The sequence below is a fragment of the Loxodonta africana genome, chromosome 6 (genome assembly GCF_030014295.1).
Source record: "Loxodonta africana isolate mLoxAfr1 chromosome 6, mLoxAfr1.hap2, whole genome shotgun sequence".
Classification (NCBI taxonomy): Eukaryota; Metazoa; Chordata; class Mammalia; order Proboscidea; family Elephantidae; genus Loxodonta; species Loxodonta africana.
This window is the reverse complement of record NC_087347.1, coordinates 77,470,376-77,497,568: the sequence shown is the minus strand read 5'-3', so window position 1 is coordinate 77,497,568 and position 27,193 is coordinate 77,470,376. Positions and strand designations below refer to the sequence as shown.

Below are 27,193 nucleotides of genomic sequence, written 5' to 3'. Positions count from 1 at the left end.
AAAAATGTTCCTCTGACCATAGTCTTCCCTTTATGCTGAATTCCTTAAAAAGTATGTTTGTAAATCATCTAAAAATCCTTTTTTAGGAACAAGAGGAAACAAAATAGGACAGAGGACCCAAGAATTTATTTTTAAAGTGTTTTTTTCTTAGGTTTAGAGACTTACATAGTCAATATCAACATCTCTTCCACTTTCCGTACGAAAGCATTTCAGGAGGATACATTTTACATGAATCAGAAACCAGTGTTTGTGTAAGTAGTATTATGGAACTATTACCTCAATTGACTGAGTTGCTGGGTTGGTATAATAAAGGTTTCTTGATATCCAATCTAAGGCCAAGCTTACAGGAGACCCCACAATAGTTGCAGGGGCAAATACCATCCTGTTGGTGCCATCTGTTTTCACTCTGTGAATTTCACCCTTGAAAGAAAGACAACGGAAGGTGAGCCCTTTCAAGGCCATGGCTTCTGAATGAAACCCCTTTGTTCATTGCAGCTACTGCCAGCTGCCACTGGAAAAGGCAAGCAAATTGTCAGTGCCATTTTCAGACAGGCTCACTGTGAATAATGGTAATGCCACCAGTGTGAATATGCAAGGCTTACCATTCAGGCTACCTGTGATATTGGCTACAGAGACACTTCTTAATTACCACAGGCATAAGGACCACAAAAAATAAATAAATCCCCATACCACAGGTGTGAGCGAGGAGGCCAGGGGTATGTCTTAGGCAGAGGTGACAAGCGCCAAACACAAATATTTTTCATTTCTTCTTCATTTGTATTCTCTTTGCCCTGTCCTCCCAGATTGTGAAAAGGGGCCCAAAGGGAATAGAGGAGTACTCATTTTTACCTTAGAGGCAAAGATTCTAGGTGAAGGCCCCAGTAGCCACATCAAATGCTTTAGCTGGAATTGTTATCTTTTTCTACGCTAATCTTAATATCTTCTACTAGCTTATAAACTCCTGGAGAGCAAGCTTTGTGGCTGCCACTTCTTAGCATGTATTCCGCAGCTGAAGCAGCCAGTTCAATATAGAGCAAACAGTAGGTACTCAATAAATACCTGCTGAATGAATAAATAATACCCAATAGCTTAAATTTAGCTAAAGGGGTTCCTGATCTTTGTCCTAGGCCAAACTCGCATTTACATCTCAATGAATAAGTTTCGGGGCCATTTCCCTTTTACTAAAGTTTTCCTGTAATAAGACACCAGTACCATCAGGCTCTTTGAGAACAACTTATGCACTCTGAATGGTTTTCAAAACTTACCGGATGCTCCACCCAATAGATAAATTGTTCCACGTCGTCAAAGTCAACATCATAACTGTTCTGTAGCCCTGTTATTGGAACCATAGCATCATTGCTCTTCTCCTCAGGATTAAGGGAGATCCCAAAAATTACATGCTGTCTTACAGTTATTAAGAAAGGTTTTTCATCTGTAAAAACAGAAGAACATCCATCAAAATTATATTTGACTATTCTCAGTCATTTAGAGAAATGGAAGGCAGTGGATCCTTAAGATCATAAGGAAAAAATTCCATTGCAGCAATAATACAAAGGCTCTTATTAAATGGACAGATACATAAATGAATATGAAAATAGTGTCTTCTAAACTGTACATTGCTCTCCCTTGAGACAATTTCAACATCCCCTAATACCTTATTTAAACTAATAGGTCACTTGGCAAACTCTCCCTTTTTCAAAGATAATTTAATCTTTATACTAGTGTAGCCCCCTCTCTGAGAAAAGTTTATTCTAGAAACTAGAATGTGAGTTTTGTGTTATTAAAACAAAATACGAGATGAATAATTGTGTTCTCATTACTTTGATAATCAAAGATCTTTTAAATCCTCGACAAGGTTATTTTCATTTATTGTTCTGTATGCTCACATCTCATTAATTTTTCCTTGTTCCTGACATTTCTATTACTTAAAAATAACTCAGCACAAATTTCAACTTAATTTGATGTTATTTTTGTGGCTATTAACTATGCTTCATGTTTTACACAGTGCAACAATGTATATCATTTTGTCCTTCACAACAAGCCTGCAAAATTGTTTCCCACTAAATTGTTTCCAGTTGAAGGAAATGAGACCTGGAGGAGTCCTTGCTCCCTCATCTGCTCCACACTGCCTTTCTGCTAAACATAACTATGGTCCCCATTTACCGAGAATTATTCACTGTTGTTGTCAAGTCCATTCTGACTCATACCAAGCAGAGTAGAGCTGCTGTCTAGTGTTTCGAAGCACATCAGAAGGCCAGGTCTTTCTCCCATGGAGCTGCTGGGTAGTTTGAACTGCTGCACCACCAGTGCACACAAACACATGTATGTATATACCAGGCAAATATTGTTTCACAAAATTTATCTCCCTTAAACCCCCACATGTCTGTCAATTTGTTGTACTGTGGGGGCTTGCGTGTTGCTGTGATGCTGGAAGCTACGCCACTGGTATTCAGATGCCAGCAGGGTTACCCATGGAGGACAGGTTTCAGCTGAGCTTCCAGACTAAGATACACTAGGAAGAAGGACCTGACAGTCCACTTCTGAAAAGCATTAGCCAGTGAAAACCTTATGAATAGCAGCGTAACATTGTCTGATATAGTGCTGGAAGATGAGCCCCCCAGGATGGAAAGCACTCAAAAGATGATTGGGGAAGAGCTGCCTCCTCAAGGTAGAGTCAACCTTAATGACGTGGATGGAGTAAAGCTTTCAGGACCTTTATTTGCTGATGTGCCATGACTCAAAATGAGAAGAAACAGCTGCAAACATCCATTAATAATCAGAACCTGGAATGTACGAAGTATGAATCTAGGAAAATTGGAAATCATCAAAAATGAAATGGAATGCACAAACATCAATATCTTAGGCATTAGTGAGCTGAAATGGACTGGTATTGGCCATTTTGAATTGGACAATCATATAGTTTACTATGCTGGGAATGACAACTTGAAGAGGAACGGTGTTGCATTCATCGTCAAAAAAAAACATTTCAAGATCTATCCTGAAGTACACGCTGTCAGTGATAGGATAATATCCATACGTCTACAAGGAAGACCAGTTAATACGGCTATTATTCAAATTTATGCACCAACCACTAGGGCCAAAGATAAAGAAATAGAAGATTTTTATCAGCTGCTGCAGTCTGAAATTGATCGAACATGCAATCAAGATGTATTGATAATTACTGGCAATTGGAATGGAAAAGTTGGAAACAAAGAAGAAGGATCAGTAGTTGGAAAATATGGCCTTGGTGACAGAAGCAATGCCGGAGACTGAAAGAGAATTTTGCAAGACCAACGACTTCTTCATTGCAAATACGTTCTTTCACCAACGTAAACAGTGACTATACACATGGACCTGGCCACACAGAACACACAGAAATCAAATCGACTATATCTGTGGAAAGAGACGATGGAAAAGTTCAACATCATCAGTCAGAACAAGGCCAGGGGCTGACTGTGGAACAGATCATCAACTGCTCATATGCAAGTTCAAGCTGAAACTGAAGAAAATCAGAGCAAGTCCACAAGAGCCAAAATATGACCTTGAGTACATCCCATCTGAATTTAGAGACCATCTGAAGAACAGATTTGATGCATTGAACACTAGTGACCAAAGACCAGGAGTTGTGGAATGACATCAAGGACATCAAACATGAAGAAAGCAAGAGGTCATTGAAAAGATAGGAAAGAAAGAAAAGACCAAGATGGATGTCACAGGAGACTCTGAAACTTGCTATCAAACCTCAAGCAGCTATAAAGCAAAAGGAAGAATTGATGAAGCAAAAGAACTGAACAGAAGATTTCAAAGGGCACCTCGAGAAGACAAAGTAAAGTATTATAATGACATGTGCAAAGAGCTGGAGATGGAAAAACAAAAGGGAAGAACACGCTTGGTGTTTCTCAAGCTGAAAGAACTAAAGAAAAAATTCAAGCCTCGAATTGCAGTAGTGCAGGATTCCATGGGGAAAATATTAAACGACACAGGAAGCATCAAAAGAAGATGGAAGGAATACACAGGGTCATTATACCAAAAATAATTAGTCGATACTCAACCATTTCAAGAGGTGGCATATGATCAGGAACCAATGGTACTGAAGGAAGAAGTCCAAGCTGCTCTGAAGGCACTGGTAAAAAACAAGGCTCCAGGAATTGATGGAATATCAATTGAGATGTTTCAACAAACAAATGCAGCACTGGAGGTACTCACTCATCTATGCTGAAAAAAATATGGAAGACAGCTTCCTGGCCAACTGACTGGAAGAGATCCATATTTAGGCCTATTCCCAAGGAAGGTGATCCAACCAAATGTGGAAATTATAGAAAAATATCATTAATATCACATGCAAGCAAAATTTTGCTGAAGATCATTCAAAAACAGCTCCAGCAGTATATCGACAGGGAACTGCCAGAAATTCAGGCCGGTTTCAGAAGAGGACGTGGAACCAGGGATATCATTGCTGATGTCAGATGGATCCTGGCTGAAAGCAGAGAATACTAGAAGGATGTTTACCTGTGTTTTATTGACTATGCAAAGGCATTTGACTGTGTGCACCATAACAAATCATGGAAAACATTGAGAAGAATGGGAATTCCAGAACACTTAACTGTGCTCATGAGGAACCTGTACATGGATCAAGAGGCAGTTGTTCAGACAGAACAAGGGGATACTGATTGGTTTAAAGTCAGGAAAGGTGTGTGTCAGGGTTGTATCCTTTCACCATATCTATTCAACCTGTATGCTGAGCAAATAATACAAGAAGCTGGACTATATGAAGAAGAATGAGGCATCAGGATTGGAGGAAGACTCATTAACAGCCTGCACTATGCAGATAACACAACTTTGCTTGCTGAAAGCAAAGGGGACTTGAAGCACTTACTAATGAAGATCAAAGACCACAGCCTTCAGTATGGATTCTACCTCAACATAAAGAAAACAAAAATCCTCACAACTGGACCAATGAGCAACAACATGATAAACGGAGAAAAGATTGAAGTTGTCAAGGATCTCATTTTACTTGGATCCACAATCAGCAGCCATGGAAGCAGCAGTCAAGAAATCATAAGACACATTGCATTGGGTAAATCTGCTGCAAAGGGCCTCTTCAAAGTGTTGAAGAGCAAAGATGTCACCTTGAAGACTCAATGGCACCTAACAACAACAGCAACAACTAAGCCTCATAATCCTGTGTGCAAATGAGACTGAAAGAAATTAAACAATTTCACCAAAGTTATACAGGGTAGGCACTACTTATTGAATATCAAATTGCTACTCAATTAATTTAACTGCAGCAACAAAAATAAAAGCAATATTCAGTTTGAAATTACTGATTTAATTACCTATTGATTATACATTATAAATTCTCAATTTTACAGGGATGTTTCAAGTTTTGCTCATGCAAAACTTGATACTGCTCTCTTACATAGGTAGGTAACTTCTGCCTAACTGGAGGAATTATGAGCCAAGACCTTTAGGGCCTGAAAGCTTTGCATTTCTCAATCATCAAATGAGGGCCTCCTTGATTCCTCAAGGAGCTCTTTCTTCACACGCGACCCTGTTCTAGGTTCTCCTTGTTGATGCCTCCTTCCTAGGATGCACATCCGGGCATTTGGGGAGGGAGAGTTTGCCACCAATGAACACTATCAGAAACTGACCAGTGGTTATTGTTGCACTGGCTAGAAGTGTGAGAGCCAGGGTGAAGGCTGAAGCCAGGGGAGCGCTGAGAGAACAGGTGGCATAGCACCCCAAAAACCAAACCCACTGCCATTGAGTAGATTCCAACTCATAGCGACCCTATAGGAAAGAGTAGAGCGGCCGGGTAGAGTTTCCAAGGAGCACCTGGCAGATTCGAATTGCTGACCTTTTGGTTAGCAGCAGTAGTACTTAACCACTACATCACCAGGTTTTCCTGTGGCATAGCTAGATGTAGCATAAAGAGAAATGAAGTTCTGATACCTACTCTGACATATGTGAACCTTGAAAATACTACACAGGAAAAAAAAGGGAAAGTTAAATATTGCACGAGCTCACTTATTAGAAATACTCAGATCACACAAAAGAAGAGAGATACCGAAGTTCATTAGTGATTAGCAGGGGCAGGTGAGACAAGGAAATGGGGTGGAGGGAATAATGCTTAAGGGCAATAAAAATATTTAGAAGGAAATAGTGGTGACCATTATACAACATGGTGAATGTAATAATATCACTAAATTGTACATGTAAAAATGGTTGAAATGTTGTTACTTTGAACTGTCAGCCTTTTGGTTAGCAGCCAGCTCTTAACCATACTTTTTTAATGAATGATAGAAGTGCTATATTGGAAAGAAAAAAGGAGAAGTGACTTTATGACTTTAAGTCATACCCTGCGCAAAGCGATCGACCTTTCCAAGGGTATTGGGGTCGCTGAAACAATCACCTGTGGTCCTCAGTCTACATCAGAAACTTATCTTGGATTTGAGGTTATTTATTACAAGGGCTTCAGGGGGGTGTATTCTGGTTTTTGGCACTGCAGCAACACAGTTTTTAGAGAATGAAAGAATATTTCATCTAGAGAAAGCTTTCATTTTAAAACTGTATAAGAGAAAATTATTAAAAAATAGAAATGTCCCATAAATTTCTCTATCCAACTGTAACCAGTATTGGTATTTATACGCGTTTTCTTGCAGATTTTTAAATGCATGATTTTGTCTGTGTGTGTGTGTGTGCTTCGTGCTTTCAAAGTTTACAGTTCAAGATAGTTTCTCATACAAAGATTTATACACACGTTGTTATGTGACCCTATGTGATAGCACACTCCTCCTTTCCAACTTGTATTTCCAGTGTCCATTCAACCAGCTCCTGTCCCTCTCTGCCTTCTCATATAGTCTCAGGACCGGAGCTGCCCATTTAGTTTCATGTATGTACTTGAGCTAAGAAGTAGAACACTCTTCACAAGTATCATTTTATGTCTTATAGTCCAGTCTAATCTTTGTCTGAAGAGCTAGCTTTGGGACAGTCCAGGGGGTGTGTCTTCTGCAGTCCCTCCAGTCTCAGTCAGACCATTAAGTCTAGTCTTTTTACTAGAATTTGAGTTCTGCACCCTACTTCTCTCCTGCTCCATCAGGAACGCTCTGTTGTGTTCTCAGGTTGATGGAGTCCCTGGTTTATGTGGCCCTTTCTGTCCCTTGGGCTCAAATTTTCCTTGTGTCTTTGGTGTTCTTCACTCTCCATTGCACCAGGTGGGTTGAGAACAATTGATGCATCTTAGATGGCCACTTGCTACTTTTTAAGACCCCAGACACCATTCACCAAAATGGGATACAGAATGTTTTCTTAACTTTGTTATGCCAATCGACCTACAAGTCCCCTGAAACCACAGTACCCAGACCACCACCCCTGCTACATTATCCCTCAAAGTGGCTGTATTCAGGAAACTTCTTAGCTTTTGATTTAGTCCAGTTGTGCTGACTTCCCCTATATTGTGTGTTGTCCTTCCCTTTACCTAAGGTAATTTTTTTTCTTAATTTTTATTATGCTTTAAGTGAAAGTTTACAAACCAAGTCAATCTCTCATACAAAAACTTACATACACCTTCCTATATACTCCTAGTTGCTCTCCCTCTAATGAGACAGCACACTCCTTCCCTCCACTCTCTATTTTCATGTCCATTTGACCAACTTCTGACCCCCTCTGCCCTCTCATCTCTTCTCCACACAGGAGTTGCCCACATAGTCTCCTCTTCTGTGTTCAAATGCAAGATTTTACATGACTGATATTAGACAGTATATGCTTTTTCACTTAACACTATCACATAGAATATTCTAGGCACTTAGTAAACACTATTTTAATAGCTATTGGATGTATATATAATAGTAAAATATTTTCATCTGTTAATGTAAGCAAGTCTTCTAAGCTTCTAGTTAAAAAAAATTTGCAACTTACTTAACGTATATTGGGCGCGCATTTACCCAACTGGTACTCAGAAACCAATTGAGAGATATGCAGAAAGTTCTACCTTGGTAAAGTCGTTCCATAGGAAAAACACTAGTGGAGTTATTTGTGAGACAAAAGGTACTATCCAGAATTAACATTTATCAGTCATCATCAGCGTAGTAATATTGATTACACCAATCCCCAATGCACAGTTCAATAGTATTTCTGTGGTGAAAGAATGCTTTGTATCTAAAATGTCTATACCCCAGTTTAATCTTCTGCTGAAAGATTCTGAAGACAAACTAAATTAAACAACATCAACAAGGATTAGGTGCATAATAAGAGTCTGAAGAAAAATGGCAAATTCCAATCCCTTTGTAAGCAATATCAGTAATTAAAATCTTTCATCATGAAAGTATCATTGCAAAATATCACATACTGACAGGACTTGATTTTCAGTAAACCTACATCTGCATAATCTGTTAACACCACACATTTCCTGGATTCAGAATATATTTTCCATTTGGAAACTAATTTTCTCTCATCGAGATTAGGAATATTTTATTATTAAAATTTTAATTTTAAGGGTTTACAGCCATTTTTATCAGTATCTAAACACTTTCACTCCTCTTTCTGAGAAAGTAAAGAAACCTAGCAATGGAGAATGATTTTTAAAGAGTTTATTATACTTGAAGTACATACATCTTTTCCCTCCTTTCTTAGTATATTCTCAAAATACCCTTCAATTGACCCAGTAAAATATCTCTAGGATGAGATGAAAATTTCACACAAAGTATCAGATAGTAATAGTAAAGACACTGAAGTTAGAATCAGAAGACCTAGCTAGAATACTCACCATTGACACAGGTTACAAGAATAAAAATGAGATAATGGGCCTGAAAAATGAAACTTAACTTATGAAATGCAGTACTTGGAACTTCTTATTATCATCGTTTGACAGAAATGTCTAACTGTAACGAGGTGAGGCAAAATATAAAGTTAAATAATGTTTAGTCACATGCACACGTAACAACCAAGGTGCTCAATTAAACCACTCCATATAACATGTACTACCTAGATACCTACTGAGTCAAAGAGAACACAGCATTGGCTCAGTCACCAGGTGAGTTTAGAGGCTCACTGCTTTGTACAAACTAAGACAAGCTACATGTTCAGGATGGCACTTAAAGGGCATACTGTACCTCTCAAGCAATTCACAGAATCATGAGAGAGAAGCCATCCTGAAGAACACATACAGGAGTAAAAATTTGGCCCCTGCGAAGAAAGCAGGCATAGATGGGTGCAAGGGGAAGAGGCACATGGATTTACACCTGTAAGAAGAAGAGAAGAAAGCATTGGTTAATGGAGTCATGCTGTTATTGACCTCCCTGACACATGCAATATTTAGAAATACAAGTACTATAGTTACCTCTCTTTTCTTCCCTAAACTACCTTATCTTCCCTAGGGTCATGCTTTCAACATAAAACTCATAAGAAGAATAAAAGGGGAAGAGTTATTTGCCCAACATCACTGATCATTCCAGTCCATAACGGATTATGAACAAACAGCCACTGAGTAATCTGGACCTTCCTTGACCTAACAAAAATCCAGTGCCGTCGAGTCGATTCCGACTCATAGTGACCCTATAGGACAGAGTAGAGCTGCCCCATAGAGTTTCCAAGGAGCGCCTGGTGGATTTGAACTGCTGATCACTACGCCACCAGGGTTTCCCCTTGACCTAAAAGGGATCAATTTTCTTTTGCATTAAATGAAACCAAGTTGTGTCTTTGCTAAGTGACCTTGACAAACCTACTTCTAGATAATAATGTTTTACTTGTTACTGATGGCACCTTTGTATCTCTGGTGAGAGGTGAGAGGTGAGAGTTAAGAGCAAAAGAACTGAGGGTGGTGGAAGCTATTTTAGATATGGTGGTCAAGGAGGGTCCCCCAACAAGTGACATTTGAGAAGAGTACTAAATGATATGGAAAAGCAACTGATGCAAAGATCTGGAGAAGAAATGTGCCTGGCAGAGGGAAGAACTAGTACAAATGTTCAGAGGTGGGAAGTATGCTAGTTGCTGCAGCTTAATGAAGTCCAACATGGTGAGAGTAGGGGGAGAAGTCAGGAGGTAGCAGGGCCATTGGAGCTTTCGGGGAAAGAAGATTAAGTAAAAATTAAATGACTTATTCCTTCTTCCCACAAAAAAGAACACTACCAAGGCCAGGTTTTTAAATCCCCTAGCCAGTACACACCCTAGGATGACTTGGAATGGCCACAGCAGAGGACCTATAGGGTAATGGTGCCATAGAATGCAAGTTGGTAGAAATAAGAGGATCTAAGGGACTATCTGGTCTATACTCTTGAAAGCTGGGGAAACAGTCTCAGGGAAAGGTCAAAGAGGAAACTGACGAATAAAATGACTCCATTTTGATATGCTGTTGTTACATACAAGGTTTGAGTTTTCCATGGTAAATAAAAGAAATGGAAATGTCAGGAATGGGGAAAGCATAGATGGGGGTGTTTAGTAAAGAAAAAAGGAAAATTTATTGCTCAAACAAAAGGGTCTGCAACAGTGTGCATTTTGCATGTTTTTCAAGATACTGATGGGCAAGATGTCTTTCTGTATCACTTACTAGGTGGTTGTTTCACAGGATGGACTGCAGCAATTCCAAGGGGCTGGTGGATATTATAAATTACGACTGATTGGTTCCTCCCATGCCACTTGTTGGCTTGCATAACCTGATGACTGTAGCGGTTACTCCAGTACACGGAATCTTCAAAGAGAGTTATGCCATGGGGATGCTGCAGAATCTGTGAAGCAGAAAGAACAATGAGACCTCGCCTAGAATTAAAAGGATGCCTGCCCAATAAAATGTTTTTCTTTAGCATTTGCTTATTTAATAAAGGTACAGAGACAAGATAAAAAATACATCACTTGATCTATAACCCACTACCCAACTAATGGAAACCCTGGTGGTGCAGTGGTTAAGAGCTATGGCTGCTAACCAAAAGGTGAGAGTTCAAATCCACCAGGCGCTCCGTGGAAATGCTATGGGGGAATTCTACTGTGTCCTATAAGATTGCTGTGGGTCAGAATCGACTCGACGGCAATGGGTATGCGTGACCAACTAACTTGGAGCCGTGGTGGTATGGTAGTTAGCAGCTATGGCTGCTAACCAAAAGAGCAAATCCACCAGCTGCTCCTTTGATACCCTATGGGGCAGTTCTACTCCATCCTATTGGGTCGCTATGAGTTGGAATCAACAGAGATGGGTTTGGTTTGATTTACCCAGCTAATACATTTTTGCTCTAGTAATTACACTGCACATCCATTTTACAAATGAAAACAGAAAGTAAGATAACTTACCTGGAGCACCTATTTATAGTTTCCTCATCCTCTACACACATTATCACCACTCCTGATCAGATGCTGTTTCTACCATCTTGTTCTGCTACTCAGAGTCTCATCAGTCTAGTACAGCTTAGACACATATTTCCTAAAGTAAGGATGCCCTCCTATGGGCTCTTTAAGTCACATGGACTATAAACAATGGCAATCTTAAATAGAAGTCAATAACACGTTTCATTGCATTTGCCTGTTCAACTTGTGAAAATAAATTCTTTAAATAAAAATATGAACTACATGGTAGGCTATGATTTAATTGAGAAATTTAAATGTAATTGAATTGGTTAACATGAGTTTAAAGATATAGACGCAACAGATTCACATCTACAGCTCAACAAAATCACAAGAGCAATTAATCCTTTCTGGAGATGAACTATTATTACTTCTGGTAATAAAGGATGGGTTACCCCTCACTGGACAACATTTTACATCGACATTTCAAAAGTTATATTAATTTCTTCTTGGCACTCCACCTGCTTTCTACAAAACGACTATTGTGATTTTAGTTTTCTTACTACCAACTTACCAAATCGCTGGCTATCACCTGCCTCCGATGATGTCCATTGTAATCACAAAAGTCTATGTAATCAAGATAAGCATCCGTGAAATAGATCAGTCTATTGGAATAATCAATGGTTAAGCCATTGGGCCAGTATATCTTGTCCTGGACAATGACAGTGCGCATACTGCCATCCATGCTGGCTCGCTCAATACGAGGGTGATGACCCCAGTCAGACCAGAACAATAGATGGTCACTGTGAAAAGAAACTAGTTACCCATTGGAGGACACATATTTCATTTAAAAACAATGTTTATTACTTCATCCGAGTGTCACAAATTGTAATCATAATGCAATCACTAGTTATCTGGGCGTTATTATAATGTTCATAAAACATGTGGTCTCAATGCCAATTCATGTTTGTGTACATTCCACAAATAGTTGATTTAGAAAAAGCCATCTGTCCTTGTTTGTCTACCCTGTCATGTTTCAGGTAACAGTCATCAACAGGGATTCATCATAAATTAAACTGAGGAGTAATACCTTGCGATACCCAGAAATTCAGCATCACATTGAATACAGGCAGTCCCCAACCTAAGAAGTATTTGAGTTTTTGTACATATTATCATTAGTAAGATGTACTGCATACAGTGTTGCAGTGTGTAATTTGCTGATGTTATCATACTCATGCCAACCCCCAAAGACAAATAAAGATCGGATTTATAAAGATACTGGTAACAAGAGACAGTGATAATGAAAACTGAAAAAAAAAAAAGAGGTATTCGACTTAAGTCAAAACCAACTCACAGAGTCATCAGAGCAGAGCCCCATCATAAGTCGGGGACTACCTGAAATAACTGGCCTAATTCACCATCCTGAAGAATACAATCTAAGTTATAGGATCTATGTAAATTCAAACTGATCCATCCATGGGATATTGCTGAATTAATTAGAAACTTAATTATATAATTCTACAAAAATCACTTTAATAATTGTACCACCAAGCTAATAAATCAATGTATTCTTAAGATAAAGTACACAAACAATTGCTCTTATTTACTTTATGAAGACTATTTTAGATAAAAGAGGCATAGCAATAGCCAATTGTCTGGTTACCATTCCTATAAAGATGTTTAAACAAAGTCCTATTTTAAATTTTGCAGCATGTATCTCAGCCGCATCATGTTGTTTTTTCTCCCATTATTACCATGTCAAGGAAACATTTTAAAACAAAGTCAAAAAAGTCTTACTCAATTCTGGGATCTAATGCTAGTCCTCTTGGATTTGTTATATTTTTACTGATCAGCACAGTCCTGTAGCTCCCATCCATTTTAGAGGCTAGAATTGTTTCCAGAGCGGAGTCTGTCCAGTATAGATTACGACCTACCCAATCTATCGCAATACTTTCAGTCATGGTGATGCCACTGTCAAGTACCTAAAGAGAAAAGGAAATAAAGTGAATAAATGAATATATACATGGAAATTATATGAACAAAGCATCTAATTTGTCCTATAGAGCTAACAAACCACCATGTAAACAGTAGTATTTTCCTTATTGACCAAGTGCCAAAAAAAAATCAAGGGTCAAAAAATGAAAGCTCTAAGACGTGCCTTAAGAAACATACTTAAATGCTCTCATCCACTAGAAAGCTTTACGGAAGGGACCTCAGAGACATTGTGAAGGTTCTCCATTACATGGCCTGGACTTCAGACTCGTAGGTTTGCCTTCAGCAACCACACTCTTACCCAAAATAGCCATAGACTAGGAGCTATGAACATCCAGGCCTCTTAGGTGCAACATCCAGAGGGGAATCTGAGAGCTATCCAGAAAAGAGGGCCTCTATTACTGGTGAATTACAGTGAATTATAATAATAGGGAATTATGATAAATTACAGCAAATAGACCCAAGATAGGAAAACCAGTCAGGAGAGATGTACTTACTACTTTTCTGTCTGTTCCATTTTGAAATGCACTCCAGATTTTATCCTGAGTTACGTCAGACCAAAAGATACGGCCACTGATTGAATCAAAATCAACAGCTACGATGTGAGAACCATTTTGGACCAGTGGATAGATATTGTGGATCTGGGAAGTGATATTGTCAGCCACGATTAGGTTCTGACTTGCCACCAATAGCAACAGACTGTCAAGTGCTGTCCAAGAAAAAAAAATGCAAAAATGGCAATGATTTTGGATGAAAACACAAAGCATCTCTTAAATATTTTATGCAATACTTTTGATAACAAAAGAAAGATATATTAACATTAAAAAAAAAACATTGTTGTTGAGTCAATTCTAACTCAGCAACAGAGTAAAACTGTCCCATAGGGTTACCAAGGAGCAGCTGGTGGATTCAAACTGCTGTAGCTCTTAACCACTGCACCACCAGAGTATTCAATTCATAGTTATGGAGCCTATAAAAATTATTTTTAAATAATTAAAAAAAAAAAACATTTAGATGCTATTTTAAATAATTAGAATAATCACCTTCCACCTGCATATTTTAACTTCTATTTCCCCAAACCCATAGCTAAGATTTTTTTGTATATTACCTCATTTAATCCTCACAAGAAATTGAGGCTTAGGAAGGTTAGGTTATGTAACCTGTCCAGAACTCCATCTGACTCCTAGTCAACATTGTCAAATGTCTGCATATGACATATGATATTAAGTTCTTGGATATGCTGTTAAACTGGCTGGAGTTAGTTCACTTTCAGTCATTACCTTGAGCTCTGCAAGTTCTCCCATCACCTTCTAATACGTAGCCTGCATCACACCAGCACCGGAAAGCACCTCTCATATTGTGACAGTGCTGGCTACAAAAGCCTGGAAAATCACATTCATTGATGTCCTCACAGGTCCTAGAATCGTTGCCAAGCAGGAATCCCACTGGACAAAGGCATTCAGCGCCAAAAGGCCCCTGAATACACTCGTGAGTACAACCAGCATTATTCTCTGAGCAGCTCAGCTGGTCTAGAATAAAGGAAGAAAATCACAAAGGGAAAAATTCAGGGATCTTTGTTTCTTTGATTCACACTCAAGTGATATTTGCTACACAGTCTCATTCCACCTCCAATGTAATGCCCTCTTGGAAGAGTTCCACAGGCAATTCAGTGTCTGCTCTGATTTGCCTGAGAATTTACTATTCTTCACATCCACTGGACTTACACCATCTTCTGCACTACAATCCTCTTATAACTACTTAGTGCAATGAGAGACCCTTGGGGAAAAATTGACATCAAGAAACACAATTATCATTCATAAAGATGCAAATAGACCTAAATTGCTTCCCACTTGCCTCTTCTGCCGTTCTTCTACCTACACAGAAATGAAGACAGGACGTTGACATTTAAGAGAAAGGATTAGAAGATCTATAGACATTAATTAATGGAAGGGGAAAGGTTAACTGGAATATTAGAGGGCACCGATCCACTAATACACCATCATTCCTTACTTTCAGGGCCAAAATGGCAATGGCTGAATCTACATATGCCTGGGGATACAAATGCCCTCCATTTCCATGTGTGCTCTCACTTACTTATAGGAGTCATAATATAGATCATGCACTAGAAAGAAAAGCAAGTCAAAATGATTAGGACATTTCCTACACAAACACAAAACATATGAAATGACAACACTTCACAACCATACCTGGCTGAGGTTCATCTGAGAATGGGCATTGATTAAAAAGGAAAGAAAGAAATGACAGTAGTTAGGATTACATGCCAATCACAGCATTTGCAATCACAGCAAACACAAATCACCAGACTTCATTTGCTTTGCGGCAAGTTCTGATTGAAATTAGAAGTTAGAAAAATGTATGAGAACATCACAAGCGGAAATCAAATTTAATGTAACAATCTAATGACATCACTTAGTCTCATTTTTCCAAACAATGGCATAAAAAGAAGTGAAAACACATAACCAAGTGCAATGGATTTTATGAGAAATATTATCCAGTGATGATTTATTTCAATCAAATTATAGTTAACCCTATGCAGACTGGAACTCAAAATGAAGTAAAATGCCTTTCTAAAAAGCTACACAGTGATTCTGACGCTGATGATGTCCACCAGGCTACTGTTCAGAACGAATTTATGGCCTATAAACTGCGGTCAAGAAACTTACTGCAAACCGGAGACTCGTCTGCCCCGTTGGGGCAGTCAGGGGTAGAATCACACAGTGCGCTCAGATTCACACAGACGCTAAGGCCGAGGCACTGCCATTGCCAACTGGGGCAATGAGAGGCCTCAGTAGCGCAGTCCCTCTCATCGCTCATATCCCTGCAGTCATTGTCCCCATCGCAGATCCACGTTTTGAAGACACAGTTTCCATTTTCACAGAGGAAATGAGTTGGAGGGCAGGTCTTGGGGAGGCAGCCAAGGTGCTCATCAGATCCATGGATGCAGTCTGGATGCCCATCACACTCCCAGCTGTCCGGGATGCAGACACCATCTGCTTGGCACTGAAATTCATCTGAGTGGCACATACCAGGAGGCCTGGTTGCTGGGAGAAAAGCATTTGAAAAAATGAATTTGTGAATGCAGTGCAAAATCCCTTTTACAGACTAGATTCCGAGAAAATTATCTGGGTCAATAGTAAGTCTATATAGTGACTATAACATAAGGTCTTCTCCCACACTGTGGTACATAGAAATATTTGCATGTGTCAGATCAGTACCTGACTCAAAAGAACATTCAAAAAGAACATTTTTTTCCTGTGTTTCTAATTTTCATTCATGTGCAGACTGAATAACAAAATATATCCTCACTCTCTAATAAAGAATCACCGGAGCATTTCAATATAGTTACGGTGATTTTGAACTTCATATGTTTAATATGGATATTGTAATTTTCCCTCAAATAAACTATACCCAATGAATCCAGCACACAAAAGATGGCAGAAATCAAACTTTCTACTATTCACTGAGAAATCCTTAAGAGATAGAGAATACACAGGGATAAACCTGAACTCCATCCCAGGCAACAGCAAGTCACAGAAGAATTCCCTATTTTCAGTATTAAACAGGAAAATTAGTGAACGTCTGGGTGTCATATTTAACTTTTCCTCTTTATTCATAGATTTAAGGAATTCCGGCTGGGGAGAAGAATTAATGAAAACCTACTTTTTAAGGTACAAAATGACTACCTCAAAAAAGTGGGCAATAATAAATCATCTCCACAAAGTACTCCAGCCTGTGGAGATTATAAATTTACAGATTTATATTCCAGGAAGTCCTCTTCGAATCCTTCAACTAGAAGGAAAATCTGTTTTCTGATCTTCTATATCTGTACCATTTTTAAGTCCCTACTTTGTATATTCTCTCTTGTTTAGGCCAGATATAAACCTAAGGACAAAGGCCATATATACCACCTCAGCAAGTATTCAACAAATAATAGCTGAAAGAATGAATTCTTTAGAATCAATACTGAATACAGCTCAGTACCATTTTTATACAATGATTAGACCTCCCTATTGAAGTTCCAAAGAAACCACTAATTTGGGAAGTGTTAGGAAATAGTCCTACAGGACCGCAGTCCTATAAGAATTTGCTGAGGAATAGTCCCTAGGAGACTATTAGAAGTACTCATTTTTACAACTACTTCATTTGCTAATTACAAATCATTATTTGGTAATGCCTAGTTAGCTTTATCGCATGTTCAATACCGCATTCCTCTGAGAATACTGTGTAATTTAGACTGACTTTTGCTGTAACGTCCATGTTGGTAAAAATGGAATGATACCTTCGCCTGACGTATGTTGGGTACATGGTACTTACGACAACCTATTTCATCAGAGTGGTCACGGCAGTCAAAAACACCATCACAAAATTTTACGTTGTTAATACACTGATCCCCACTGGCACACTTGAATTGAGAAGCAGTGCAGTTAAATACTAAGGACAAAAGAGAAAAGCATTAGAAATCAGCTCAGAGCGGAAACTGCTAAATACACTGAAAGTTTTCTAAGCATGCTAAATAAAAATATAGCAATTCACTTACCACAATCAACCTCATCAGATCCATCAGCACAGTCCTGGTCTCCATCACAGACAAAAGATAGGTCAATACATCGATGGTACGGGCATTGAAACTGAGTAATGTGACATGTCTCTGCAGAATCTAACATCACCAAAAATAAAACCAAGTAACAGTTTATTTCTTGTTCAATGTGTGCCAAAGCTACTGAAAAATGTTAAGTAGCTACAAAAGTCTCAGTTGTACAAGTATTCAAGATTCCTTCCATCAGCCAGAGAACTCAAAGCCAGGACAGCTTTTGGAACCAGGAATAGGGCAGAACCTGAAACTGTGATTACACCTTGAAAAACAGGCCACGCTTGGAAAACCCGAAACATGTTCTTGAACTGGGACTACACCTCATAAGTACCATTAAGTCCATGACTCTAGACCAAGCTCAGCAATGGAGCCCAAAGGGCAGTATGGTGGGTCTGGCCCACATGCCTAGTAGCAACAGTGTGCAGACAGCAAAATAATTCTAAAAACCAGGTTCACACTTTGCTGGTAAGGCATTGCCTTGAAGTCAATGTGCTGGCCACATCATAAAGCTCATCCATCCTAGATAAAAAGTGACATGACTACTCTTGCAACCAAGACTAGAATTTAGCCCAGGAAAATTTGTTCCACCTTAAACTGGTACTACGAAGATAAGAATACGCACCAACTAAAAGGAAATCAAAACTGACAGGATAAAAATGCAGGTGGGAAAGATGGGTGGAAATTTAAATTCTCTGTGCCTTTTATTCGATTGCCTATTTGCCTGTATCAAGTGAACAGAAAAAAACAGTAGCCAAACGTGTAGAAATGTGTGTATTTGTTTGAGGAACTTTTTTTTTTTTCAGTTTCTATCTAGATGTTTGTCATCAGAGACAGGCATTGTATTGTTTCCATAGGACCTGTGGGAACACCATGAGCATTCCATGTGCAGGCACATACCTTTGTTTTTATAGCCTATTGGTATACGTTATAAAATTGACACATGGAATAAAAATGGCTAAGATGCAATGCAAATTGTGTCAGCTTTAAAGGTTTTTTTTTAACTAGGCTGACCAATCAAGAGAAGCCATTTAAAAACTTACCACAGTTCTTTTCATCAGATCCATCCCCACAATCATTATCTGTGTCACAGACCCAGCTTCTTGGGACACACAGGTTATTATCACAGGTATACTGGTTCTCGGCACAGGAAACAGGCGGTTGAGTGGGGCAGTTCTGCTCATCACTGCCATCCTCACAGTCATTGTACTTGTCACAGTGCCAGACCAAAGGGATGCACTGCCCACTGCTGCAAGTGAATGCCGAGGGTGCACAGGTACTATCTATAACAAAGACAAAGGGTCATTAAGACGTTTGTTTTTATAGCCTTTTCTCTTTCTGGTTGGCTTCGTTACAGTGGATAGTTGTTGTTAGTTGCTGTTGAGTCTACTGGAAGCATTGTACAAAATAAGGAGAAATCTGGATCAAGTGATGACAACATCATCATCACCAACACTATTATTGGCTGACATTTGTTTAGTACTTACCATCTACCAGGCACTTTTCTACGTGCTTTACATACATTTTTTTTTTTTTTACATACATTTTCCATTTTAATCCTTACAAAAATACTATGAGGTCTGCATTTTACAGATGAGAAAACTGAGGCTTTGAGAACTTTAGTTTCAAGATCCAGCTGATGTGACTCTAAGGCCCATTCTTAACTTCTAAGCTGTGCTTCTTCCAATCACAATGTCTAACTCAGTCCATAGAAACCTTGACAGTGCATATAGATAAAATACTCCGGCAAAATTTTGCACTCCATTGATGTGTAAACTTTCCCTTAAAACACAATAAAAAAAAATTGCACTCTTCGAACAGGAAGATGATACACAAAAGGGGGAAAATTTTAGAAAAACGTACAAATGTACAGTATTCTTTCTCTCCAAAAAGACAAGTTGTTATTACTACTAGTCTCACATTGATAGAGATTTTTTAAATTTCAACTGTCCTCTATTTTATTTTAGTTTTTGTTTTACTTTAATGGAATACTTTGCCTTCTTAGCCCCAGTCAATGCCAGGCCCCAATCAATATTAGCACCTATTTTAACATTACCTATGAATAATATTTATTACCTAGCTTCCTAAAAGCTTTTGAAGTCCATGTCTATGGGTAGCCCAAGTTTATTTATTTATATTTTATAAAAGCACACTTCTCTATGTACAATTCATCTCGGGAAATATCTCCAGTGTATAGCTACTTACTAAATGTGTCACATTGCTGTTCATCGCTGTTATCGTGGCAGTCATTAATTCCATCACAGCGGTAGGAATTGGGCACACATCTGCCGTTATTACAGGGGAAGGAATAGAGGCCACACTGTTCCGTTGGTGGTTCATGGGACTGGTCTTCCACGCATGTCACATGATTGGAGCTCAGGCTCATTCCATAAGGACAGCCACACACCCGCTGGAAATTTGGAACTGGAAAGCAGAAGTGGCTGCAGTCGCCGTTAGGGTTGGCGGGTCGACTGCAGTAATTAGAACCTGAAAAACAACGCATAGAGGTAGTAAGTTATGCACATTTCTACTTGGTTGGTCACAGGTTTGGCTGGCGAAGGAAAACAAATAATAAAGAACATTTTCAGACCCGATACTAGAAAGTAGCTTCCTCTTGGTGATCAACATGCCAAAGTGTAACATTCCAATTAAATACAGAAAAGCACTAGAATGCAGTACAATTATTAAAATGATTGTCCTGAAATCCCACCATGCAACACTTTTAGGGTTAGCAGAGCTAGGCAGAGTTTTACACTTTTCACCCACTCAGAGTGATAGGAATATAAAACTATCAGGAGTTATATAAATAATAAGTATTTAAAGGGAAAAAGAGCCACCATGCATATAAGAGAATCTGGCAATCTTACTTACCAGTCTGGGTGTCAGCATCATACATTTTCACGTTCATTATGTTACTAATGCCTTGTCGGAAAATGGTCAGTGCCCCCCCATCCGTTTTCCTAACTCGACCAATAGAATTTGATCTCCAGTCAGTAAAAAATGCATACTCTAAGAAGAAAAAGAGGTGATTAGTATTTTTAGTCATAGCTCGTTTATAAATCCCTTGGGAAATTGCAAGTGGCTGATAAATACTTCTTGCAAGGGTGAGAACTGTCTCCCATAAATATCAGTAATATTTTTCCATGATGTGTTTGTCTCTAGAAATGACTCTTTGGAAAACCTATATACCAGGAATCAGATTTAGGCACATATAGATTTAAAAAAAACCTCAGGATTTTCCTATAGAGCATTGGACAGGGCATAGTAAGACGTAAGGCTGAAACATTAGCCTGCTGGGTGCCTCAGGCAAATACTTAACCTTGAAGGACTAGTTTTTCTCTAAGCGCCCTACCAGGTGAAACATCCTATATCCCAACTCTTAAAACACTTAAACTCTTAGAACAATTTTTAGAACATTTTTTTATATCCTAATGTAACCAGCTTTTCTGGAATTGTGAGAAAATGAGTCTACTCCTACAATATACAGTTTTATACAGTTTTACTGCTTCATAACATACCTCCTGAGATGGTAAGTCCAAATGGATGTGTCATCTGCTCTACACGGTCCAGGGTTCTTCTATCTAAACCATCAAAATTGCTGTTCTCGATTTTGTCAAAAAAGGCATCTGCCCAGTACAATCGTAAAGCACTAAAATAACAAAATACTGCAGTTAGATGTTATCCAGACACTATCAGAGCAACCCTTTACACTGAGGGCATTCAAAAAGAGTGTGTTTCCAAGACTTACATTACATTCCTGAAAAAAATTAACATTTCTTTCCTTGTGAAATAAAGATACTGGTAGTAATCTATGTTTAAGAAGCCCCGGTGGAACAACAGTTAAGCGCTTGGCTGATCACTAAAAGGCTGATGGTTCGAACTCACCCAGTGGCTCTGTGGGAGAAAGACCTGGCGATTTGCTCCCGTAAAGATTACAGCCTAGAAAGCCCTAAGGAGCAGTTCTATTTGGTCACATGGGGTCATTATGAGTTGAAAATTGAAATGACAATGAAAAATACATATCTTCCCCTTGGCATTTAATACCTGCAAATGATATCTTGATTAATCGATTCCAAAGGTTTCTTATCCTCAAGATGCACCACTGTCCCACTGCTAATGAGGTTCAGGACTTACCTCCATACTGACCTTCCACTACCTCCTATAATTCTGGTTCCCCTAGCAATGTCCTGAGAATATTCATGAATGCATTACACTTATTCCCAGCAGTAGCTGGCCAACTGTTTGTGCCCTTTGTGTTTTTATATCATTCTATATCCTTCTCCAATAGCCTCCTTAAGAAGCTAAGGAGAATCAGTACCAGTTTCCTCACTCCCTCATATTGCTCCAGTATGCTTCATGTGTTCCAAAATAAAAGGGAGCTCAGTAATGCAAACGATTCCTACTTACCTCCAATCTATGGCCAACCCATTGGGCCATCCAAGAGTAGTGTTTACTATAGGCAAAGCATGAGATCCATCACTCCATGCTCTCATAATTTTAGCAGGACGGAACCAATCAGTCCAGAATATATACCTATAAAATGAGGCAATACATCTAGAATATTAACACTGGGACAAACACAAATTCCCCAGAGACTTGCTGCAACTAATTTCATTCTCTCTGTTATTGTGCTTAGCAGATTTCGTGGACAATCTAATTTGTAATTACAAGCTCCGTTATCAACACATGACCAAAATCACAAGCACAATAAGGTTCTTTTGAAATAGAAACACACATACACACACACACACACGAAGCAGTATATGAATTGTTAGATATACAGGCTTTGCAGTGAGACAGGCCTAGATTTGGGTACTGATGGTTGTTTAATTACCCTGGGTCCTTGGCCAAGTTACTTTATCTCTCTGGGCCTCAGAGTCTTTATCAGTAAATGTGTGTTATACATACCTCATTCATAAACTAGCTTTTGGATTAAATGAGATTATAATATATGTAGAGTGCTCCCTACACGCCACATACTTCAGATTTGTTCTTTAAATAAGAAAGGCAAGCACCAAAAAGGAATACTGTGTACCTTTTCCTGTCTGACGCTACCAACCACAAAATAGCAAAACATGAAACTTTGTGGTCTGAAAGCCTTTTTAATCTGAAAACTAACAAATGATTAAGTAAGTTTTGCTAAGCTTTATATCAATACACTAAAGCAAGGAAAGAATTTGAGCCTTTCCTGATAATACTGCGGCATATTCATTCCTTCTCTGCTGAATCTGTATCATATTGCTTGGTCCTCTGCAATTGTGAAAAAAACCACAAAGCAGTGAAGACTGAGAAAGCTGAAACTAAGAAGAAAGTTTTCTGAAGCCAATGAAGTCATTATTTTATGCTAAAGAGATAAAATTTAAGGTGATTTCAATTTATACTTAAAGTGATTATTTTATGCTAAAGAGATAAAATTTAACGTGATTTCAATTTATACAGTTCAATCTTATATTTGTTGAACTTGCAATATCCCTATGGGATCACTTTTCAATGACTGTAAAAGACGTACAGTTTTTCAAGCTCTTGGAAAAAACATAATCACACTTACCCCATGACAGGATGAACTACGATTGCTCGTGGGTTATTTAAATTCTGGACTATTTCTCGTCTCGATTTATCAGCTAGCCTCATGACACTGATAGACCTGTAAGACGTTTCTGTCCAATACAGATTCTTTGAAATCCAGTCAAAAGTCAAACCTTCAACATTTTCTACCCTGTTAGCCGTGAGAATTTCTCTTCCTGTAAGTTAAAATATGGACACGGTTTAAATTAAGGATATTATATAAGACATATATTTTACTACTGCGTATTTAAATTTTGCATCAGTATTACAGCATATTTTAGTAACACATGTGGAATTCTTAAGAAAAAAAGAAATGTTGAGCGGCAACATAAAACATGAGGTAAACCTAAAATCTATCTGTTCAAGAGTTCGGATCTCAAAGAATAGATATGATTCTGACAAACAGAACCAGGAGTGGTATGGTCTGGATTTACTCCCTTCCAGAAAAAATTTCTCATTGCAGAACATGTGAATAAGAGATACCTGAGTTCACCACTCACAAACACCACCCACAGACAACTCTGATGAGCTGACACCGCCAGGTACAACTAGGGGGTAACCCTGAGGTATTACCGCCCAACCCTCTCACCAACAGTCTCTCACAACCACATGGTTGCAAAGTTTGGAACGACACAAGTTGGCAAAGTTGGCAAAGATACAAGAAAGGAAATCAGAACTGGGTACAGAAGATAAAAGACCACTTTCCCCTTTTTAAGAAGTTTGTCCATAAAATGATAAAGAAAGCAAATGAGGTTGAGGGTGGGTTGCGTTTTTTTAGGAAGGGAGAGCCTTGAGCATATATAAATATGATGAAGAAAAGTTAGTAGAAAAAGAGAAGTTGGTGAAGAGAAGGGATAATTGAAGGAGCAGGTTCCCTGAGGGCTTCAATCAGCCAATTGTGACTTTAATTTTATGTCTGACAACTCATTTTCTGCATCTATGCTCAGTAAAACTTAATCTTCTCAGTGGAGGGGCTTAACCACTGACTATAAGAATATTTTAAAAGGTACCTTGCTCAGCCGGTGGACTTGAAGTTGATAAGAGGCATCATGAGAATTCCAGTTTTACAAAGCTGACCTGTGGAGGCACCTACAGAGACTTAGCCTCCATGTGGCTTAGAAACACAGCACCACATTTTCGTGGAGCTAAGCTTAATTAGGAGCCCTGGTAGGGCAGTGGATAAGAGTTCAGGCTGCTAACCAAAAGGTCAGCAGTTCAAATCCACCGAGGCCTGCGGAGAAGACACATACACGCAGAAGCCCTCAGTGTATCAGCAACAGGTTCTGAGAAAGGCAAGGGCCAAGGAACTAAGGAGGATTAGTTAAAAGTCAGTACAAAGAACAATTACACCCCAGCCCCCCCCCCCCCAGATCCTGTGCAGCTGTGCTGCTCTCCTGTCTACCTCCTCTAACAGATCAGAGAATTTATTCTCTGGAGAGTGTAAAGCGGAGAAACTGTGGGCTCAGGATACAGACCGGTGGCTGAGATGACCCATCCACGCATAGAAACCTTCTGGTCAGCTTTTTATAACCCCATCCTTAATACCAAATGAGGTTCCCCGAGATTTAGAAAAAGCATGCTTCATGAAACAAAAAGATAACAAATCAAAAAGAAAAAGGAACCCAAAGAAAACGGAAACAGGAAGATTTGTGTTTTTAAATGTAATTAATAAAACAATAACAAGTTATTATGAAACAAAGTAATCAGAGAACAAGAAAGCTCTTCAAAATTGAAAATATTATAAATGAAATAAAAATTAAAATGCCAAATCTCACAGAACAGAATGATCGAGATGAAAAAAAATGATAGGAAAAAACAACGGATTAATCTAACATTCTACTACCAGGAATAACAGAAAGAGCGAATAGGAAAAAAAAAAAAAAGAGGCAAGAAGATTTCCTAGAATGGAAGGATATATATCTCAAGATTAAAGGAATGACAAAAAGATCCTAAAAGCTCCCAGAGAGAAACAAAAACACAACACAATAATAACAATATAAATGGTGCTCAGAATGGCAATGGACTTTCAGCATGGGGTACTAGAAGACAGTGGTAAAAATTTCTCTATACAGCTAGACAGTCAAAACCTCAACAACAACAAAAAATAATAATAAGCCATCCTACTTCTCCTTAGGAAGCTACTAGATAACATTTCAGCAAAATGAGGAAATAAATCTGGGAAGTGGATGGCCTGCCAGAAACATGAGGCTGCCAGAAATATGAGGAAGGTGACAATGGGAAATCGGAAGACAAGAGTTGTGCACCACATCCGGACAGAAACAAATCGTAATTAGAACAAGGGAGAGAGGTCTCCAGGGCGGCAAATAATATTACTGTCTTTGGTTAGGCATTTGATCAATCTTTTGAGCATTTGGGGAAAATATATGATAGTTACATAGAAAGCTAAGCAAATGAAAATGGGACAATTGTTAACTCCAGAAATTTGTTCAGGAATGTCATCACAAAATACTACTTGGCTTAGCAGTAAATAATATTTAAATCTTATTAATAAATATTAACACCTACTATAAACTTAACCTACAAGTACAATGTAGCTTTTCAGGGAGAATTGGGGGAGAGGATGCAAGAGCTAACTCCTTATCTATAACAAGGAAGTAAGTATCTAAAATGGATAAATCAAGAAATAGTCGTATAAGCAAAGTATTTAGAAACACGGAGACAAATAATAAAACAGCAAAAAAAAAAAAGTGGCAAACAATTACCTCTGGAGAGCAGATCTGGGTTGGAAGTGGAGTGGAACAGGTTAATATGGTTTTTCATTGATAATAGCTATAATGATAGCCAACACTTACTGAATATTTACAATTCTCCAGGAATTATTCTAGGTGCTTTACGAATCGACTCAACGGCACTGGGTTTTGGGTTGTTACATGAGTTAAGTTAAAATTCTCTCAACTACCTTACAAGGTATGAGTAGCTATATTATCATCCCTACTTTCCAGATTATGAAAATAATCTACCCAAAATTACATGGCAAGGTTATGCAGGGAGCCAGGATTCAAAACAGGTAGTCTAGCTCCTGAGATGGCCCTCTTAGTTACCACATTAGATTGGCTATTTATTTCAAATTGTAGGTTTTCAACCCACTAGCAATATGAGAGAGAAAATAACCAACCTCTATCTATGAATATACTCAGGTGCATGCACTGATTAATCTTTCTGATTGGTAGCCAAGTCAAGAAGCATTCAGTCCCTCAGAGAATCTCAGAACATTTTTGCTGTAAGATGTCTGAGAAGGACTCTAATCTAGTGATCTTAATTGGGGACAGAATTAGGAGTACAACTCTCATTTGCAGGTGTTGCTCCTTCCTGTTATGGATTGACTTACATCCCCCCAAAATACGTGTTGTAAATCCTAAACCCTACACCTGTGGTTATAATCTCCTTTGGGAATGGGTTTTCGTTGTTATGCACAGGTAGTATTAACACAGGGTGTGTCAATCGCTTGAGATATAAAGCAGCAGGTTAAGCACATGAGACAAGAAACCTTGGAATAGAAGCTGAAACAAGACAAGGACCCTTCCTCAGAGCAGAGAGCCTTCCCCTAGAGCCACCACCTTGAATTCAGACTTTCAGCCTCCTAAACCGTGAGAAAATAAATTTCTGTTCATTAAAGCCACCCACTTGTGTTATAGCACCACGAGATATCTAAGACATGTGTCACTATCCAATAAGGTACCCCAAGGAAAAGTGTGACTGACTACAATCGATGGTTGTGTAGATTTTAACAGAATTCCA

At 38.7% G+C, this 27,193-nt stretch overlaps 1 protein-coding gene across 1 annotated transcript in view; it reads right to left on the bottom strand.

The window, feature by feature from the left end:
* The window catches only part of LRP2 (LDL receptor related protein 2), a 155,622-nt gene that overhangs the window by 73,069 nt on the left and 55,360 nt on the right, over positions 1-27,193 (bottom strand). The window contains exons 17-33 of the mRNA XM_064287447.1: positions 23,418-23,610; positions 22,277-22,402; positions 21,388-21,518; positions 20,741-20,878; positions 20,075-20,356; positions 18,913-19,152; positions 17,819-17,938; positions 17,596-17,712; positions 15,945-16,322; positions 14,541-14,789; positions 13,758-13,969; positions 13,066-13,250; positions 11,843-12,071; positions 10,544-10,721; positions 9,111-9,239; positions 1,266-1,432; positions 277-420 (exon numbers count right to left, since the gene is read on the bottom strand). Coding sequence (XP_064143517.1) covers positions 277-420; positions 1,266-1,432; positions 9,111-9,239; positions 10,544-10,721; positions 11,843-12,071; positions 13,066-13,250; positions 13,758-13,969; positions 14,541-14,789; positions 15,945-16,322; positions 17,596-17,712; positions 17,819-17,938; positions 18,913-19,152; positions 20,075-20,356; positions 20,741-20,878; positions 21,388-21,518; positions 22,277-22,402; positions 23,418-23,610 — 3,218 coding nt within the window. The remainder of the gene's footprint in view (positions 1-276; positions 421-1,265; positions 1,433-9,110; positions 9,240-10,543; positions 10,722-11,842; positions 12,072-13,065; positions 13,251-13,757; positions 13,970-14,540; positions 14,790-15,944; positions 16,323-17,595; positions 17,713-17,818; positions 17,939-18,912; positions 19,153-20,074; positions 20,357-20,740; positions 20,879-21,387; positions 21,519-22,276; positions 22,403-23,417; positions 23,611-27,193) is intronic.